Source organism: Hylobates moloch, unplaced genomic scaffold (assembly GCF_009828535.3).
Source record: "Hylobates moloch isolate HMO894 unplaced genomic scaffold, HMol_V3 SCAFFOLD_1, whole genome shotgun sequence".
Taxonomy (NCBI): Eukaryota; Metazoa; Chordata; class Mammalia; order Primates; family Hylobatidae; genus Hylobates; species Hylobates moloch.
Window position 1 is genome coordinate 97,094,335 of NW_026652276.1, and position 19,805 is coordinate 97,114,139.

Genomic DNA, 19,805 nt, shown 5'->3' on the forward strand with positions numbered 1-19,805 from the left:
AAACCCCGTCTCTACTAAAAATACAAAAAATTAGCCGGGCTTGGTGGCAGGTGCCTGTAGTCCCAGCTACTTGGGCTGCTGAGGCAGGAGAATGGCGTGAACCTAGGAGGTGGAGCTTGCAGTGAGCCAAGATCGCACCACTGCACTCCAGCCTGGGCCACAGAGTGAGACTCCATCTCAAAAAAAAAAAAAAGTTGCACATTTTAATTTCTGTGAAATTGGAATGTGTCTTATGGTATGGCATCTTAAAGTTTGTAGTGTTGGTGCTTTTTCTTTTAAACAGGACATAAAAATTATGATTTACTTAAAATTGATGGGTTTTAGATTCTGTGAAGCATTTATTCTGTAGTTAGTAATCTCTCTAAAAAGAAAAAAATTGTCTCCCCCCATTGTCCCTTGAAACGCTGCTGGCACTTGCCCTTTAGTTGATGCTTTGTATCTTAGAGCCACAGGATATAAGGCAGAGGTGGCAGTGAGGCCACCTGACTCATGTTTGTACCTTAGACTGGATTGTCCTGAAGTCATCCTAGGGCAATTAGCATTGGTTCTGTTAGTGTTTGGTATGTTCTTAGAATGCTATTTCAGTGTCTTTTTCAGGAAATTCTTCCCTGTTTCTGTTAAGGATTAAAAGAGATCAGTTATTCAGACATAGGCTTTTAAGGGCAGTAAGTAAAGTTCCCAAATGTTAAGTGTACCTAGAACTCAAGCTATTTTCCATCTATTCATGTACACACACCCTTGTGTATCTACTGCCTAAATTGAAGTAGACATTTGCAACATCACAGGAGGCTCTGATATGCCCTTTTTCAGGCAGTGCTTTCTGCCTCCCCAGATTACACTGTTTTGATTCCTATCAACACAAATTAGTTTTGTCTGTTCTTGACCTACTCTGGATGTTTTCTATAACTGGAATCATACAATATGTGGTCTTTTGTGGCTGGCTCATTTCACCTAGCATCATGTTCTCAGAGTTCATCTGTGTTGTAGCATGTATCAGTACTTCATTTTTATGGCTGAATCACATTCCATTGTATATATAGACCATATATTTTTAAATACATTCATCTGTTGATGGACATTTAAGTTGTTTGGGCTATTTGTGAATGGTGTTGCTGTGAACATTCATGTACAGGTTTTTGTGTAGACATATGTTTTTTACTTTTTGGGGTATATAACTAGAGTGGAATCACTGGAATGCAAACTGATTTAACTTTGAAGAACTGCCAAACTGTTTTCCAAAGTGGCTATACTTGATTGCATTTTAATAATTGATTTCTGTATTATTTTCTTTTTTGGGTTTAAGCAGTTGTTTTTCTAATTTTTAAAGATGAGTGCTTAGTTTATCATTTTTCAACAAAATTATTTTCTAAAATAAGCTTTTTTTTTTTTTTTTTTAAGAGATAGGACCTTGCTCTGTCACCCAGATTAGAGTGCAGTGGCCCGATCATAGCTCACTGCACCCTCAAATTGCTGGGCTCAAGCTATCCTGTCTCAGCCTCTGAAGTAGATAGGATTACAGGTATGTACCACCACACCTGGCTAATGTGTTTTGGTTTTTTTCAGACAGGGTCTTGCTATATTGCCCAGGCTGTGGTAGCATCTTAAGTTGTGATTTTCTAAGTTGTTCTAGCTGTAGTATACAAGTAATATTTTCACATTATCTTTCTCTTCTCTTGTTTTTTTGTTTGTTTGTTGGAGACGGAGTCTCATTCTTTTGCCTAGGCTGGAGTGCAGTAGCGAGATCTCGCCTCAGTGCAACTTCTACCTCCTGTGTTCAAGTGGTTCTCCTGGGCCGGGCGCGGTGGCTCACGCTTGTAATCCCAGCACTTTGGGAGGCCGAGGCGGGCAGATCACGAGGTCAGGAGATCGAGACCATGGTGAAACCCCGTCTCTACTAAAAATACAAAAAAATTAGCCGGGCGTAGTGGTGGGCGCCTGTAGTCCCAGCTACTCGGAGAGGCTGAGGCAGGAGAATGGCGTGAACCCGGGAGGCGGAGCTTGCAGTGAGCCGAGAGCGCGCCACTGCACTCCAGCCTGGGCGACAGAGCGAGACTCCGTCTCAAAAAAAAAAAAAAAAAGTGGTTCTCCTGCCTCAACCTCCTGAGTAGCTGGGATTACAGGCGTGCACTGCCATGCCTGGCTAATTTTTTGTATTTTTAGTAGAGATGGGGTTTCACCATGTTGGCCAGCCTGATCTGAAACTCCTGACCTCAGGTGATCTGCCTACCTTGGACTCCCAAAGTTCTGCATTACAGGTGTGAGCCACTATGCCTGGCCTTTGTTGGTATTTTCTAATTTACATTACGTTGTTATCTTTGACCAATGATTTATTTAGAATTGTGTTTCTTAATTTCCAAATAAATGAGTTTTCCTGGTCACTGTTTTTTGTTTTTGCTTTTTTGAGAGAGTGTTGCTTTGTCACCCAGGCTGGAGTGCATGATCATGGCTCACTGCAGCCTTGATCATCCAGGCTCAGGTAATTCTCCTACCTCAGCCCCCAAGTAGCTCGGACTACAGGTGTGCGCCACCATACCTGGCTAATTTTTGTATTTTTAGTAGGGACAGGGTCTTCGCCATGTTGCCCAGACTGGCCTCGAACTCCTGGGCTCAAGTGATCCACCCACCTCAGCCTCCCAAAGCTCTGGAATTACAGGGCGTGTGCCACTGCACTCATCCTCTAGTCACTGTTTTGCAATTGATTTCTAACTTGATTGTTTTGTGTTCAGATAATGTGGTCTTTATGACAACAATAGTTTCAGTTATACTTCGATACAAGAAACATAGAGCACTCTAAGTATTTTGAGCAGGAAGGGATGATTTGATTGGGGAGCCATGGGTTGGCTAAAGGAGTGGGCCCTGGCTTGGCTCTCCAGAATCAAGTCACCAGAGGAATTCTCACCTGCTAGGCAACTCCTGCAACCGTGGAGGTCCATGCACATCCCCAGCCATGGCGGGGTCCACAGAACCTGAATCAAGAGGCCACAGCTGCTGGAATGAACTCTCAATTCCTAGGAATCTAAAGAACGAACACTAGATAGAAAGTTGTTCCAGAAAATCCTCACCTTTCACATCTTTGTGGGCCAGCTGAGCAGCAGCCTGTGTAAAAGGGCAGGATGAGGACCTCTGCTTCACTGCTCTCTTTTGAATCCTGTACACTGCCTCTGATTGGCAGAGCTTCGTTCGTTTTGGAAGCCTAATTATAAGAGGATCTGGAGATGTAATTTTCAGAGATTGAGCAAAACATCTTCATCTCCACTACACCAATCCTTTGAAATTTATTAAGACTTTCTTTTTTCACATGTGCTTGACTGTATATTGCACACCTGTTGGGTGCCATGATCCCATCGAGTCTGTCTGTATCAATTGTAAGATGTGTCATTAGCTTATGTTCCATTAAGAAGAAAAAAGCTGGCACCTAAACCAAGAGCAGTGAATCCTTCTCACTTAGAATCTTTATACTGTCTGATTTTTTTTTTTCCAAATTATTTCAATGTTGGTTTCTTCTTCTTCTTCTTCTTTTTTTTTTTTTTTTTTTTTTTTTACTATTGTGAACATATATAAAAAGTGAAATATGAGGCCGGGTAGGGTGGCTCATGCCTGTAATCCCAGCACTTTGGGAGGCTGAGGCGGGCGAATCACGAGGTCAGGAGATTGAGACCATACTGGCTAACACAGTGAAACCCCATCTCTACTAAAAATACAAAAAATTAGCCGGGCATGGTGGTGGGCACCTGTAGTCCTAACTACTCAGGAGACTGAGGTACTCCGGAGGCTGAGACAGGAGAATGGTGTGAACCCAGGAGGTGGAGCTAGCAGTGAGCCGAGATTGGGCCACTGCACTCCAGCCTGGGCGACAGAGCGAGATTCCGTCTCAAAAAAAAAAAAAAAAAAGTGAAATATGAGTACGGTAAGTTACTGGTCAAGGTGTTCCTGAAGCTTATCTACAGATTCCCACTCCTGAATAAGTTGTCTACTCAGAATAGTTGATATTTGTGTTTTTCTACAGAGTGCTGTCACCATGGAAGGCATTAGTGACACAGCAGTTCTTAAAGAGTGCTCCTATATTGTCTCCTCGATTTTTTTCTAATGTTTTGCAGAATTTTGTGCTGAGTCTTTGTTGATCTCACCAGAAAGTATCAGTGAATAATGTGTGGCAATGACTAGACTCATAATCCTTCATCAGATTATTCTTAAATTTTGTTTTTGCATGAAACATTAAGGTGTAGCAGTTGTTTAGTTTTGCCTCTAGCAATAATCAGATTCACAGCTATGTAGGCAATGATATGTAAGTGTCACAATTCACTTCAAATATGTTAAAGTGTGAAAAAAAGCACATCTTACAATCAGTGAAGTATATTATGTCCATTAAATCAAGCTTGCTATTGTGTTGGTAAGATCTTCAACATTTTTTTTTTTTTGCCTTTGGGAAAAATTTTATTTTTACATGTACATCTGTCAATTTTTGCTTTATGTATTTTGAGGCTATTTTGTTAGATGCATATAAATTCTGACTTTGTGAATAACTGAACAAAATGTCATTATCTAGTGACTCATAGCTTTAGTCTATTTTTCTTAAGGTTTTTTTTGCCTGTTTTTTTCTTATAGCGGTACCAACTTTTTTTGGTAAGAATTTGTCTGGTATATCACTTTCTACCCTTTTACCAACTTTTATGTATTTGTATGTTTTAAATGTGCCTCTTTTAAAGAGCATTTAGTGAGATGGTTTTTTTTTTTTCTGGTTTTTAAGTCCAAGTTTTAAAACTTACTCCTTTTTTTCACTTATGTTCATTGTAAATGTATCAGTTACTTCTTACTGCATAACAAACTTCTCCAAAGGAATTGGCTTAAAACAGCAATGGCTTGACTGGGCACAGTGGCTCACGCCTATAATCCCAGCACTTTGGGAGGCCGAGGCCAGCGGATCACCTCAGGTTGGGAGTTTGAGACCAGCCTAACATGGAGAAACCCCTTTTCTACTAAAAAAACAAAATTAGTTGGGCGTGGCAGCGCATGCCTATAATCCCAGCTACTCAGGAGGCTGAGGCAGGAGAATCGATTGAACCCGGGAGGCAGAGGTTGCAGTGAGCTGAGATTTGCACCACTGCACTCCAGCCTGGGCAATGAGCGAAACTCCGTCTCAAAACAAAAAACAAAACTAGCAATGGCCTGTTGTCTCACCAGCCGAATTTCCAAGTTGGCTGGCGGTTCACGTGCTGCTCTTGTCTGGGTTCACCCACATTGTCACATTCAGCTGGAAGGCCAGCCGGGGGCTGAGCCCATCCCAGATGACTTCCCTTACGCGTCCGTCTGGGGCCTTGGCTGAGGTGCTGCAGCAGCTGGGACCTCAGGGACTCTTCCGTGTGGTTTCTTTACACAGTGGATTTTATTTTCTGCTGGCCCAGGGCATGGTGGTCTCAGGTTCCAGGATAGGGGAGGGGCAAAACCTTGAGGCCTGGGTGCTGGGCCCTGCCCACTGTCACATCTGCCATCTTCTCTTGGTCAAAGGAAGTCCCAAACCCAGTCCAGAGAAAACAGTGGGAAGTAGACTTCCCTTCTTGAGAGGTGGAACCACAAAATACCATGGATGTGTTTTTCTGTCTACCACGGTAAAGACCAGTATATTTGGATTTTTTTTCCTGCACCCAATATTTTGCATTTTGTATTTCTAACAGTTGTTCTGTGTTTCTCTTTCTCTTTCCTTGCCTTTTTTTGGATTATTTTTTCTCATTCCAGTTTTAATTTCCCTTTCCCAATTTGGGCATTTTGAGCTCCATTCCTTTCCTGCTTACCCTAGAAATTTTAGTATGCATTCTTAACTTGCCAAGTCTGAAGTTAATCATGTATCCCCTCCGCCTTCGAACCCTAAGAACTTTAGAGCAGACTACTTCCCTTCTTATTTACATGCTGTTGTTGTTGAGCATTTTAGTTCTGTTCTCATTCTATGAGATGTTATTATCTTACACAGTCAGGTTTTTTTTTAGATTTACTTATGGAAACCAGTGCTCATCATTTTCTCTTGCTGCTCACACCTCCTATATTGGATCCCTTCTCTTGATTGAACTTTATTTAAGAATTTCTATTAGTGATAATGGTGCACCAGTGGCCAACTCCAGTTTGTGTCTGAAAATGTTACCTTTCACCTAATCCAAAGAAGGCTGGGCAAGGAACCAGTGTCCTGGAACGGTAAAGATCAGCACATGGAGACTGAGGAGAAATGACAAGAAAGAAGGTTCCAAGAAAGTGGCGAGAATTGGGCCCTTGGAGCCTCTGCGGCTTTCCTGCCCGCCCCTGCAGCTCAGTGCAGCATCCTGGCTAGCTGCAGCACTCCACTCACCCGGCCCTTTCCATTGTTGCTAACACGTGACTGCCCTGTTACCACCTGGATGTCATAGTTTGAACGCTGCTTTATCACCCACTGAGGTCACATAACCGTCGAGTGGTGAGAAGAGGCAGAGCGCAGCCCCTGGCAGCTCAGAGCCTGCCCGTTGGTTCTGCGTGTCATCGTACTGCTTCAGCAGTCTCCAGAAACTCATGCTCATTTAACAGTTCAGCCAGGCACGGTGGCTCACACCTACAATCCCAGCACTGTGGGAGGCCAAAGTGGAGGATTACTTGAGCCCAGGAGTTTGAGACTAGCCTGGACAACAACATAGTGAGACCCTGTCTCTACAAAAACAATTTGAAAGTTAGCCGGGCATGGTGGTACGTGCCTGTGGTCCCAGCTATTCAGGAGGCAGAGGCGAGAGGATCACCTGAGATTGGGATGTTGAGGCTGTGGTGAGCTGTGATTGTGCTGTTGCACTCCAGACCGAGTGACAGAGCAAGATCCTTTCTCAAAATAACCAGTTTAAATTGCTAGGTATAACAGTATTATGAGATAGGTGTTATTTCTGTGTGTGTTAAACCACGGCTCCTTGTAGAGTTTCCATGTAGTGGATTAACTGGGACCAGTGCTCAGAGCCCATGCTTTGCCAGTGTTCTTGGTTTCCTGCAGAATTGGCCAGTCTCTGAACTGACCAAAAATCTAAAAAGCTCCATATCACAACAAAAAGTAGTACTGATTAGTAATAAAGGTAAACTTAAGGGTAAGAGAATCAATTTCAATTAGGACTAGGTAGCCAAAAATACGCAGTTGTGAGTTAAATGACCAAATTTTTGTTCAATGTACGTGTTATCACATTTGACTTATAGTGACTAAAACGTAGTGAGGGTTCTGGCCACAGTTCATACCTGTGAAACTCCATCTTTCTCCAGGAGAAGTCATGAAACTGCAGGTGAACTCCGTGGAAGTATGTTTGTATATACGTGTATATAAAATGTGTCAGAGTGTCACTATTTATAGCAGTAAACTAGAAAGCTGCAGCTTCTTGGTAGATTGGAATCTGTTAGATAACTAGATTATTATTATAACTTGAAAGTTAGTACTGAATCAACTTGGAGATACCACTTGCTTATTTTTTAATATGAGTATGTGTGACAATCTCCCATTTTTCATTGATTCTGAGATACAAATTTGTATACATTTTAAACTGCCTGAAATTAAGCATACATCTTATAATTGACGGGCTCTTAGATTTTATTAAAGATGGTAAATAAGGGAATGATTCTGAATTTCTTCATATTATTGCACACTTTATTAGTGGTTGGCTTAGGATTTATATATACACCTTTCATTTCTCAGTCTACCATCAAATGATGTTAACCATTTCACATGTGGGATAAGCAGCTTATAACAATGTGCTTTTCTTTCTCCCTCCCAACCTTTGTTCTGTTTTATATTTGTTATTAACCCAATACATGTTTTATTATTTGTGCTTTAAACAATAACAGTAAATCTTTTAAAGAGATATCTGTCATGAAGGGAAAGTATTCACTCACATAGTTATCATTTACAATACTTTCATTCTTTTGCATCGGTAACAAATTTTTATCTGGTATCTTTTCTTTCCCCCTGCATGAAGGACTACTTTAACATTTCTTGTAGTGCAGATGTGCTAGTGGCAAATTAGTTTAAGTTTTTATATCTGAAAATGTCTTTGTTTCATCTTTATTTTTGAAAGAGATTTTGCAGGGTGTAGAATTTTGTTATTTTGTTGGCTTGTTTTTTTATTGTTTATTTTTTAGAGATAGGTTCTTGCTGTGTTGCCCAGGCCAGCCTCAACTCTTGGGCTCCAGATCCTCCTGCTACAGACTCCCCAGTGGCTGGGACTACAGGTACATAACCACTGTGCCTGGCTGTTTTTCTACCCCCATCATTTCAGGCAACAGGATAAATCCAGTCCCTGTTACTCCATTGTGGCTGGAAGCAGAAGGTCCACACTTAAGTACTTTAATTAAATTCCTACAAACCTGAACCCAAAACATAGACCTCAACAACTGTGAGTCTCTGTGATTTTGCAGATCTAAGTTTGTGGAAGGCTAGTGCCTGAGAAAGGCAAGGATTTTGGCTGAAGTGAATTTGCTCCTGATTCTTATGTAAAGCCTCACTGGCAGCACCCTTTTACTAAAATGGAGGATTTCCTGCCTTCTTTCCACATTGTTTTTTCCTTGTGGAAACATTTATATTTGCCATCAAGAATTAGAGTAAGAATGTCGAAACCGTATGTGCTGCACAGACTCATTCTCTTTTAGAGCCTGATGCATTGTTAGAAATAATCCAGTGTGTCCAACCTCCTCCATCAGACGAGAACTGAGTCTGAAGGACCTTTTCCTAGCCTGTGTCTGGAATGTCAGGATTTTATAGGGAAGCTCGTAGTGGGTGCATTCAACCAGCTTTAGAGATTTCATGCCAGACCAGTGATTTCCAGTTAACCTGCCCTTTTTTTTTTTTTAGTGGCTTTATTGAGGTTGGAGGGGAAGTTTTCACTGTATGCCTTTTTATATGTTTGTGTATTTGTAACCATATCCATATATTACTTTATCCATTCAAAAATAAACTGCTAGATTTCTTGGGAGGAAAAAACCACTTGACCTTTGTTTCTTCTTACCTAACAGAGTCCAAGTAACAAAACATACATGATGTCAATAAGTGAACCCAAGCCTTAGATAACTTTGATTGAAGGCTGGTTTGTTGCCGTGGAAAAGATCTGGATAATTAAGGACACCTTCTCTGAACATTGCTTATCTTCCCATTTTTAGTATGGCGGTCACATGTGTGAAATTGTCTGTGTATCAGCAGATTCTGTGACTGCAAAGTTATTTTGGATGCAGAGGGATACTGATAGAACGTCACTAAACAGCTGGTCTAATGTTGGTATTTGCTATACAATCTGGGTGTCCAAAGACACAGTAGGACAGCAGGGTACTTAAATGACAAGCTCCACAGAGACTGGTTCAGAAATATTTTATCACGTACTCCTATTCCTTTTATTTATTCCTTTTCATGTGTCAAGGATCATTCTGTTACTTCCTAGTAATGCTTTCCCCAAATATCCTGAGTGATATTGCTACAGATGTTACTAGCCACTTAATACCTGAAAGTTTTTTTTTTTCCTTTTTTTTTTTTTAAGAGACAGTGTCTCACTCTGTCACTCAGGTTGGAGTGCAGTAGCACAATCATAGTTCGCTGCATCTTCAAACTCAAGGGCTCAAGCAATCCCCCGACTTCAGCCTCTTGAGTACCTGGGACTGTGGGCATGCGCAACATGTCTGGCTAATTTCTTTTCTGTTTTTTTGTAGAGACAGAGTTTCTTTGTGTTGCCCAGGCTAGTCTCGAACTCCTGGCCTCAAGCAAACTTCTGGCTTTGGCTTCCCAAAGTACTGGGATTACAGGTGTGAGCCATTATAGCTGGCCAAATACTTGAAACTTAAGTTTTTTTTTAATATGAAAAATTCAGACTCTTAGAATGTAAAATGGATAATGCATCAAATAGATTTAATAATTGTTACAATTTTGCTCAGTTCTTTTTTTTCCCCCTTCGAGGTGGAGTTTCACTCTTGTTGCCCAGGCTGGAGGGCAATGGGATGATCTTGGCTCACTGCAACCTCCCGCTCTTGGGTTCAAGTGTTTCTCCTGCCTCACCCTTCCAAGTAGCTGGGATTTCAGGTGCCCACCATTACACCTGGCTAATTTTTGTATTTTTAGTAGAGACAGGATTTCATCATGTTGGCCAGGCTGGTCTGTAACTGCTGACCTCAGGTGATCCGCCCACCTCGGCCTCCCAAAGTGCTGGGATTACAGGTGTGAGCCACCGCGCTCAGCCTCAATTCTTTTTTTTGCTGAAGTATTTCGAAGTATAGACATAATAGCATATCCCTATATACTATGGCATGAATCTGTAGAAAATAAGGACATTTCTCTACACAGCCACTATGTCTTTGTCCCACTGTACAAAATTTTCTTTTAGACATGGAAATTCTGATTGCAATACTGGTAAAGTAAACGGCTAGTGCTTATTAAACTCCTTAGGGCCCTAAGGGGGTAGGAAAAGATAGGTATTACTGAAAGATAAAAATCAAGGAAATCCTTTGATTCCGATTAAAAGGTATTTTAGGATCTTTAGAGTTAAATCATTCTGGTGTTTAGATTCACTTTGTACGTCTTCACGCTGTGTTAACAACCAACCCTGCTCATCCTCAGGGAGGATGAGAAACTGTAGATAGACTTTCTTAAAAAGGAAACAGAAATGTATGCTGATGCTTGAATTAAAGCTCTCCCCTTGCAGGCCCTTGTTTTCCTATATCTGCACAGGAGAGCTCAGCAGAAGAAAATTCTTTTCATAAATGTTGTTGACAGACTTGATTTGAATCTTCAGGTACATTTACTTTTTAGTTAACAGGATAGTGTCAGTCAGCTGGTTACTTTTAGATATACTTTTTGCCATATTGAAATAAGATGCAGCTGGGCGCCGTGGCGCACGCCTGTAATCCCAGCACTTTGGGAGGCTGAGGCGGGTGGATCACCTGAGGTCAGGAGTTCGAGACCAGCCTGGCCAACACGGTGAAACCCCATCTCTACTAAAAATACAGAAAATTAGCTGGGCATGGTGGTGCATGCCTATAATCCCAGCTACTTGTGAGGCTGGGGCAGGAGAATCACTTGAACGTGGGAGGTGGAGGTTGCAGTGAGCTGAGATCGCGCCATTGCACTCCAGCCTGGGCAACAAAAGTGAAACTCCGTCTCAAAAAAAAAAGAAAAAGAAAAAAGATGCTTTCTCAGATGCATAAGAGTAATAGTTTTGAAGATTCAAGAACTGCCTGCTTGCCTGCTTGCTTCTTTATTTTATTTGATCTCTCTGGGCATTCTATGTTGGTTTTCTGCCTGTTGAAATTCTTTATTGGCTTTCATTCTTTCCTGCTTCTCACATTATCTCTTGATCTGGATTTCTTTGTGTTTCTTCTCCTTCAACGCTAAGTGTGGTGCGCATTCATTCCACTCGTGCTCTTTAGCCGATCACAGTAAAATGTCAGGTGGAGCTAGGCTGAGCCAAGGAGAATAGAGCATAGACTTTATGGGCTTCTCAGAAGGAAGCCTTCTCACTCTTGAGAGAGACATAGGACTAAGGAAGCATGTAGTTTCAGTTGCTGGGGGAAGCCTAGAGCGAGAAAGAGACAGACTTCAGGATGAAACTGACACATTGGAAGGCACGATGAACAGGCTGGGTTACTGATGACATCGTTGAGCTACCAGACCACCCAATAGCACGTTGCATGACTTTGGATCTCCTTGAGCTTATCCTACGTGGAGTTTGATGAGCACCTTGGAGGTGTATATTCATGTCATTCATCAAATTTGGGACATTTAGCCATTATTTCTTCAAATATTTTTTCTTTTTCTCCTGGGAAAGAATCATTAGACTTTCCCTGGCTTTGGTTTCCTCATTTATAAAATGAGGATAATAATGGCTGCTCTCAGTTATTTGGGGTGTTTAATGCAGATGACCTGTTAGTTGATCAGTAAATTGTAGTTCCTTCCTCATTCATTGCTTGACATAGAGGATTGCTTGAGAAAACAGCAGTGTGACTACAAAAAATTAGCTGGGCATGATGGCAGGCACCTGTAATCCCAGGTACTTGGGAGGCTGAGGCAGGAGAATTGCCTGAACCTGGGAGGTGGAGGTTGCAGTGAGCCGAGATCGTGCCATTGTACTCCAGCCTGGGTGAGAGAGTGAGACTGTCTCAAAAAAAAAAAAAAAAAAAAAAAAATGTTGGGCTTGGTGGCTCACGCTGGTAATCCTAGCACTTTGGGAGGCTGAGGTGGGCAGATCATCTGAGGTCAGGAGTTCGAGACCAGCCTGTCCAACACGGTGAAACCCCATCTCTACTAAAAATAAAAAATTAACTGGGTGTGGTGGCATGCACCTGTAGTCCCAGTTACTCAGGGAGGCTGAGGCAAGAGAATTGCTTGACCCCGGGAGGGAGAGGTTGGAGTGAGCTGAGCTCGCACCACTGCACTCCAGCCTGGGTGACAGAGTGAGACTCCCATCTGAAAAAAAGAAAGAAAGAAAGAAAACCACAGGGTGGCTCACTCCTGTAATCCCAGCACTTTGGGAGGCTGAGGTGGGTGGATCACAAGGTGAAGAGATCGAGACCATCCTGGCCAACATGGTGAAACCCTATCCCTACTAAAAATACAAAAATTAGCTGGGTATAGTGGTGCATGCCTGTAGTCCCAGCCACTTGGGAGGCTGAGGCAGGAGAATCCTTTGAACCCGGGAGGTGGAAGTTGCAGTGAGCCAAGATTGCACCACTGCACTCCAGCCTGGCGACAGAGTGAGACGCCATCTCAAAAAAATAAAAAAGAAAAAGAAAACCACAGTGTGGAATTTATCGACACTTAGATCTAATACAGGAAGCAGGAAATTACAAATTTTATGTTAATTGTATTATCGGTATCTTTGTAAAGCACATTTTATTTTTTTCTCTTTGAGACAAAAGTTTATTAAGAAAGACCTGAAGAAGGCCAGGCACGGTGGCTCACGCTTGTAATCCCAGCATTTTGGGAGGCCGAGGCAGGCGGATCACGAGGTCAGGAGATTGAGACCACGGTGAAACCCTGTCTCTACTAAAAATACAAAAAAATTAGCCGGGCGTGGTGGCGGGTGCCTGTAGTCCCAGCTACTCGGAGAGGCTGAGGCAGGAGAATGGCGTGAACCCGGGAGGCGGAGCTTGCAGTGAGCCGAGATTGCGCCACTGCACTCCAGCCTGGGCGACAGAGCAAGACTCTTTCATTACGATATAAATTAAAAAAAAAAGACCTGAAGAAAATATAGTATCTTTTTGCAAAATTTTTTTGCTTTGCCATGTTTACTTTATCATGAGCTGAAGATTGTGTTCTTAATTTATATCGTAATAAAAACATTCAACTGATGAGGGATCAGACACAGTACCTACAGTACCCTTGAAAATATTAATAAATTTGTTCTCTTTTTTTAGGCATAACCATTGCCATCCAAAAGTTATTTTCTCTGATGAACAGCTTTTTGGTTTCAGATGACCGTTGTCTTATTTAGAAAGAGGATATGGCCTACTTTTTCTCTTTTCATTTGTCTGTTTCTTTTTTTTTTTTTTTTAATTATTATTTATTTTTTGAGATGGAGTTTTGCTCTTGTGGCTCAGGCTGGAGTGCAATGGTGCGATCTTGGCTCACTGCAACTTCCACCTCCTGGGTTCAAGTGATTCTCCCGCCTCAGCCTCCTGAGTAGCTGGGACTATAGGCGCCCGCCATGACACCCAGCTAATTTTTGTATTGTTAGTAGAGACGGGGTTTCACCATGTTAGCCAGGATGCTCTCGAGCTCTTGACCTCATGATCCGCCCGCCTTGGTCTCCCAAAGTGCTGGGATTACAGGCGTGAGCCACGTGCCCGGCCTATTTCCTTTTTTAATCTACACAATGGGCTTCTTTTGATGTTACTGGTATATATCTTCTGTTGCAGTGCACAGAAATTTTTCTGATATGCCTAGGAGTAAAATTGCTGGGTCATAGCAGATGCACTTCTTTGATATTAATAGACACGTTGTTTTCCAAAGTTCTCTCGATGAGAGGTCACAGTCTGGTGAGATTGAAATGCATGTGTTGTTTTCAAGGTTTTTTTGTTTTTTGTTTTTGTTTTTTTTTTTTAAAGAGATGGGAGTCTTGCTCTGTCATCCAGGCTGGGATGCAGTGGCTGGTCACTGCAGCCTGGAACCCCTGAGCTCAAACGATCCTCCCACCTCAGCCTCCTGAGTACCTGGGAGTACGGATGCGTGCCGTCACGCCTGGCTTTTCCCCCAAGGTTTTATATTTTATCAGTTGTACACATATTAAAGAGTCAACTGTAATGTTTGTAATGGGGGCGAGCATTGCCTTGCCTTGTCACTTTTTTGTCCCCAAGGTGTAACCGCGGTTATCCCTTTTTGCTTTTTTGTGTCTATTTTGGTATCTGTTTTGCATGTCAGAGGCTTACCTCCAGTTTGAGAAGGAAGAAGTAAAAAGTGTATCAGAAGCTCTGAGTGCAGCAGGCCGTGTTGACTGTTTCTCTGTAGGGTGGTGGGGGTGTGCTGGTTGTTGGTGTCTGCCCCTCACATCAGTATCTTTAGAGCTGAAGCCTGTGGGATGCCTCAGAGAAGACGCTTGTCCCAGCCTCTGTCCAGGGTGGTGGAAGAGGATTAAATGGCCCGTGGCCTGCAGTCTGGGAGCCCAGTGGGGAAGGCAGCTTGGTGATGAGTATGTCTGCTTTTATCTCTCACCCTTGTTTTTGGTAGGGTGCTCTAGTCTCTCTGTTTTGTTCTCTAAAGATAAATAAGCAGTCTTCTGTGGCGTGGGAGAGAAGAGGCAGGCATCCAATGGCATTTCAAAGAGCCTCTCAACCAGTTCTCCTTATTTTAGTTGACCCTCCTTCACAGCCCCCCTCCAGAGTTATGTGGTCCAGCCAGAGCCTAAGCCTTTTGGGGATTCTCTCACGTAAATTAGGTTACTTGGTCTACGCCACTGTGGGCTTCAAAGTTTCCTTTTCCACGTGCATTAAATCAGCTATGGCTAGTCCAGTTTGGCTTCAAGCTGATAAAAACGTGGCGGTTCTTTCTGTTTCAATTCTCTTTGTTGTGACAGGTTTTGAATTTTTTAAATTGCTAATTATGATTACTACAGTTTTAGTGGATGTCTCCTTTTTTTTTTTTTTTTTTTTTTTTTTTGAGATGGAGTCTCGCTGTGTCGCCCAGGCTGGAGTGCAGTGGCGCGATCTCAGCTCACTGCAACCTAATGGAGGTCTCTTGTTGGGATTTTAATTTGTATTTCCTTGACTATTAAGAGAGTTGACATCCTTTCATCAGCCCATTCATATTAATTTTTTGGTCTTGTGCCTATGCAAGTCATTTGCCCAATTTCCTTTTTTCTTTTGAGACAGACTCTCGCTCTGTCACCCAGGCTGGAGTGCAGCGCGATCTCGGCTCACTGCAACCTTTGCTTTCCTGTTTCAAGCGATTCTCCTGCCTCAGCCCCGCAAGTAACTGGGATTACAGGTGCCCACCACCACACCCAGCTAATTTTTTGTATCTTTAGTAGAGACGGGGTTTCACTGTGTTGGCCAGACTGGTCCAGAACTCCTGACCTCAGGTGATCCACCTGTCTATGCCTCCCAAAGTGCTGGGCTTACAGGCATGAGCTACCGCGTCTGGCCCCATTTGCCCATTTTCTAAGCACGGAGTTGTTTTGTCTTTTAAAAATTGACTTGTGGGCCAGGCGCGGTGGCTCACGCCTGTAATCTCAGCACTTTGGGAGGCCGGGGCGGGTGGATCACTTGAGGTCAGGAGTTCGAGACCAGCTTGGCCAACATGGTAAAACCCCATCTCTACTAAAAATACAAAAAATTAGCCGAGCGTGGTGGTGCACGCCTGTAATCCCAGCTACTCGGGAGGCTGAGGCAGGAGAATCACTTGAACTCAGGAGGTGGAGGTTGCAGTGAGCTGAGATTGTGCCACTGTACTCCAGCCTGGTGACAGAGCGAGACTCTGTCTCAAAAAAAAAAAAAAAAAAAAAAAAATTGACTTGCGGCTGGGCACAGTGGCTCACACCTGCAATCCCTGTGCTTTAGGAGGCCAAAGTAGGAGTTTTGCTTTAGGCCAGGTGTTCAAGGCCAGCCTGGGCAACATAGCAAGACTCTGTCTCTAAAAAAATTAGCCAGACATGGTGGCTCATGTCTGTAATCCTAGCTACTTGGGAGGCTGAGGTGGGAGGATTGCTTGAGCCCAGGAGTTCAAGGCTACAATGAGCCATTGCAGCATTTCACTCTGGTGAGATCCTGGCCAGCAGAGTGAGATCTTGTCTCTACAAAAAACAATATAATTTTTAGGAGTTACATATTTTGAATCCCAATTCTTTGGCAGTTTCTGGCTCAGCTCTTCTTCACTTTGTGGTGTGGAACTTTTGGAGAATAAAGTTTTTATTTATTAATTTTTTTTTTGAGACACAGATTCTGTGTTGCCCAGACTGGGGTGCAGTGGCACAGTCAGCCTCACGGTTGTGATCATAGCTCACTGCAGCCTCAAACTCCTGGGCTGAAGTGATCCTCCCACCTCAGGCTCCCAAAGTGACTGGGCCCACAGGCATGCACCATCATGCCTGGCTATTTTTCATTTTTTTAGTTCAGATGGGGTCCCACTGTATTGTCCAGGCTGGTCTCGAACTCCTGGCCTCAAGTGATCCTCCCACCTTGGCCTCCCAAAGTGCTTGGATACAGGCATGAGCCACCTTGCCTGGCCTAGTTTCTTAATCTTGATATAATTAAATGTATTAACATTTTCCTTTGTGATTTATATTTTGTCTGTCTTGTTTAAGAAGTCCTTCCCTGGCTGGGTACAGTGAACCCAGGAGACGGAGGACGCAGTGAGCAAAGATTGTGCCACTGCACTCCAGCCAGGGCGACAGAGCCAGATTCCGTCTCAAAAAAAAAAAAAGTCCTTCCCTACCCTGAAATTATAAAAAGCATTCTCCTATATTTACTTCTAAAAATTGTATAGCGTTCCCTCTCCCATTTAAGCCTTTAATCCACTTGTAATTCATTGAAAATATGTATGATTAATAACATACAATCTGCTTTTATTTTTTCCATATAAATAACTGTCTTCACACATATTTGTTGAAGAGTCCAGTCTGTTTTTGAGCTGAGTGTCAGCTCTGCTGTGAATCATATTTTCGTCGGCCTGTGGTCTTTTCCTGGGTGCTATGTTTATTTATTTATTTATTTATTTATTTATTTTAATTTTTGTAGAGAAAGGATCTCACCATCTTGCTCAGGTTGGTCTTGAACTCCTGGGCTCAAGTGATCCTCCCGCCTCAGTCTCTCGAAGTGCTGGGATTAGAGACGTGAGCCACTGTGCCTGGACTTAGCCTTCTTTCATAATCATTTTATTTGTGAGACTCATCCATATTGATAGACTTAGCTTATTCTTTTTATTTTTATTTTTTTTTCCGAAACAGAATCTCCCTCTGTTGCCCAGGCTGGAGTGCAGTGGTATGATTTCGCCTCATTGCAGCCTCCACCTCCTGGGTTCAAGCAGTTCTCCTGCCTCAGCCTCTCGAGTAGCTGAGATTACAGGCATGCACCACCACGCCCAGCTGATTTTTGTATTTTTAGTAGAGATGGGGTTTCACCATGTTGGCCAGGCTGGTCTCAAACTCCTGACCTCAAGTGATCCACCCACCTCAGCCTCCTAAAGTGCTGGGATTACAGGCATGAGCCACCGTGCCTGGCCTGAAAAAATATTTGTGTTGGATGGGATTCTATTTTATGAATGTACCACAATTTACTCATGTTCTTATTGATGAATATTTAGGCTGTTTTCTGGTTATAAAGAGCACTCCTATGAGTGTCTTAGATACAGTCTCAATGGGAGCGTTTCTTTAGGATAAATACCTGCTGGAATTGCTGGGTGGCAGCATGTACGTATCTCAACCTTGCTAGATGTTGCCAATTTGTTCTCCAAAGTAGTTATTTTTTTCTTCTTTCAGTGCCTGAAGACCTCTCATTAGAAGAGAGAGAAGAACTTCTAGACATTCGTCGAAGAAAAAAGGAACTTATTGATGACATTGAGGTAAAAAAAACAAAAAACAAAAAAAACAAAAAATGCAAAACTCTGTTTTTTGTTTTTGAGTAAAATAGTAAAAGAGTAGCCTCACAAAAATGTAAAAAAAAAAAAAAACCAAAAAACAAAAGAAAAAGGTGTTTAGTGTGTGCATATAAGAACTACGCAAAGAGACAGAGTGAAAAAGTTATCAAGTTGGGAAAGCGAAGACTCCACACAGGCAATGAGACCCGGGGTAGAAATCAAGACATCGTAGAACTGAGGTCAGCAGTAGCCAGCTCGCAAACCCGGGGCCACAGGCAGCATATCATCTAAAGCAGCAGCAAGCCACCAGCGCATTGCTCTGTCAAATTGTGCACTGATACCCTCTTTCATTAACCAATATGTTTTTTTATTTGTTTTTTGCTTTTTGCTTTTTTGAGATGGAGTCTCGCTCTGTTGCCCAGGCTGGAATGCAGTGGCACGATCTGGGCTCACTGCATCCTTTGCCTCCTGGGTTCACGCCATTCTCCTGCCTCAGTCTCCCGAGTAGTTGAGATTACAGGCACCTGCCACCACACCCAGCTAAGTTTTTGTATTTTTAGTAGAGACAGGGTTTCACTGTGTTAGCCAGATTGGTCTTGATCTCCTGACCTCGTGATCCATCTGCCTCAGCCTCCCAAAGTGCTGGGATCACAGGCGTGAGCCATCACGCCCAGCCACCAATATGTTAATGTTCTAGCACCTAGAACATTGCCTGTTCCATTTTTGGCTCTCAGATGCCCTTTGAATGAATACGTGGGCATGTATTGGGTTCCAGCTGTGTACCAAGTGCCTACCAGGTGGTAGGAGTAGAATGACACATTAGGCCAGGCACAGTGGCTCACACCTGTAATCCCAGCACTTTGGGAGGCCAAGGCGGGAGGATCTCTTGAGCCCAGGAATTCAATACCAGTCTGGGCAACATGGTCAAACCCCATCTCTTCCAAAAATGCAAAACGTAGCTGGGCATGGTGGCATGTACCTGTAGTCCCAGCTACTCGGGAGGCTGAGGTGGGAGGATCACCTGAGCCCAAGAAGCTGAGACTACAGTGAACTGTGATTGTGCCACTGTACTGCGGACTGGGCAACAGAGCCAGACCCTGTCTCAAAAAAAAAAAAAAAAAAAAAAAAGACGAATAAAAACACAGGCACACAAACATGGGCTCTTCCACACTTGTGTACTTTACTCAGAGGACGGGATAGAGGGAGGTCCCACAGGAGAAGCACATGAGTAAAGCCACCGTCTCAGCGTGGGAGAGCCTGTGATTGTTACAGAAGTGATTCAGAGGGCTGGCCCTGGCTCTGTCCATTTGGGACTTCCTTGGGAAAGTCAATCAGACATGGAAGTCTTCTTTGAGAAGCTTCCTAGTCATTGTCATTGCAAGAATAAATGTGGCTTCACAGGCCACGGCAAGGACAGGCCTTGTCCCAGACAATAGCTCCTTTCTAGGAGCTTGCGTTTTAAGTCTGAGTGTCTTGGCATATAATAGGGTCCTGAATAAAAATGTCTTTGTATTTGAAAGGTAATTCATGGAAATTTTTCTTCTAAGGTTACCCTTCATTCTTGGGAAAATCAGATAACCCAGAATTGGTCTCTGGTTGAAGAATAAGGTTGTATATTATTTGAACATTAGTAATCAGCCTGCTGGATAAATGTGGAATCATAATCTAGCTCTAACTACTTCATTTTATCAGTGAGCACACTGAGGCCCGGGGAAGTTGGAGGCTTCCAGAGGTCAGTCTCATTAGTAGGGGCCACATCAAGGGAAAGGGGGTCTGTCCC

General features: G+C 43.0%; 1 protein-coding gene across 2 annotated transcripts in view; it reads left to right on the top strand.

Moving 5' to 3' along the window:
• Positions 1-19,805, top strand: part of CYTH3 (cytohesin 3) — a 108,449-nt gene that overhangs the window by 65,071 nt on the left and 23,573 nt on the right. For both annotated transcript variants that reach the window (XM_058442740.1, XM_032755872.2), the window contains exon 2: positions 17,928-18,010. In XM_058442740.1, coding sequence (XP_058298723.1) covers positions 17,928-18,010 — 83 coding nt within the window. The remainder of the gene's footprint in view (positions 1-17,927; positions 18,011-19,805) is intronic.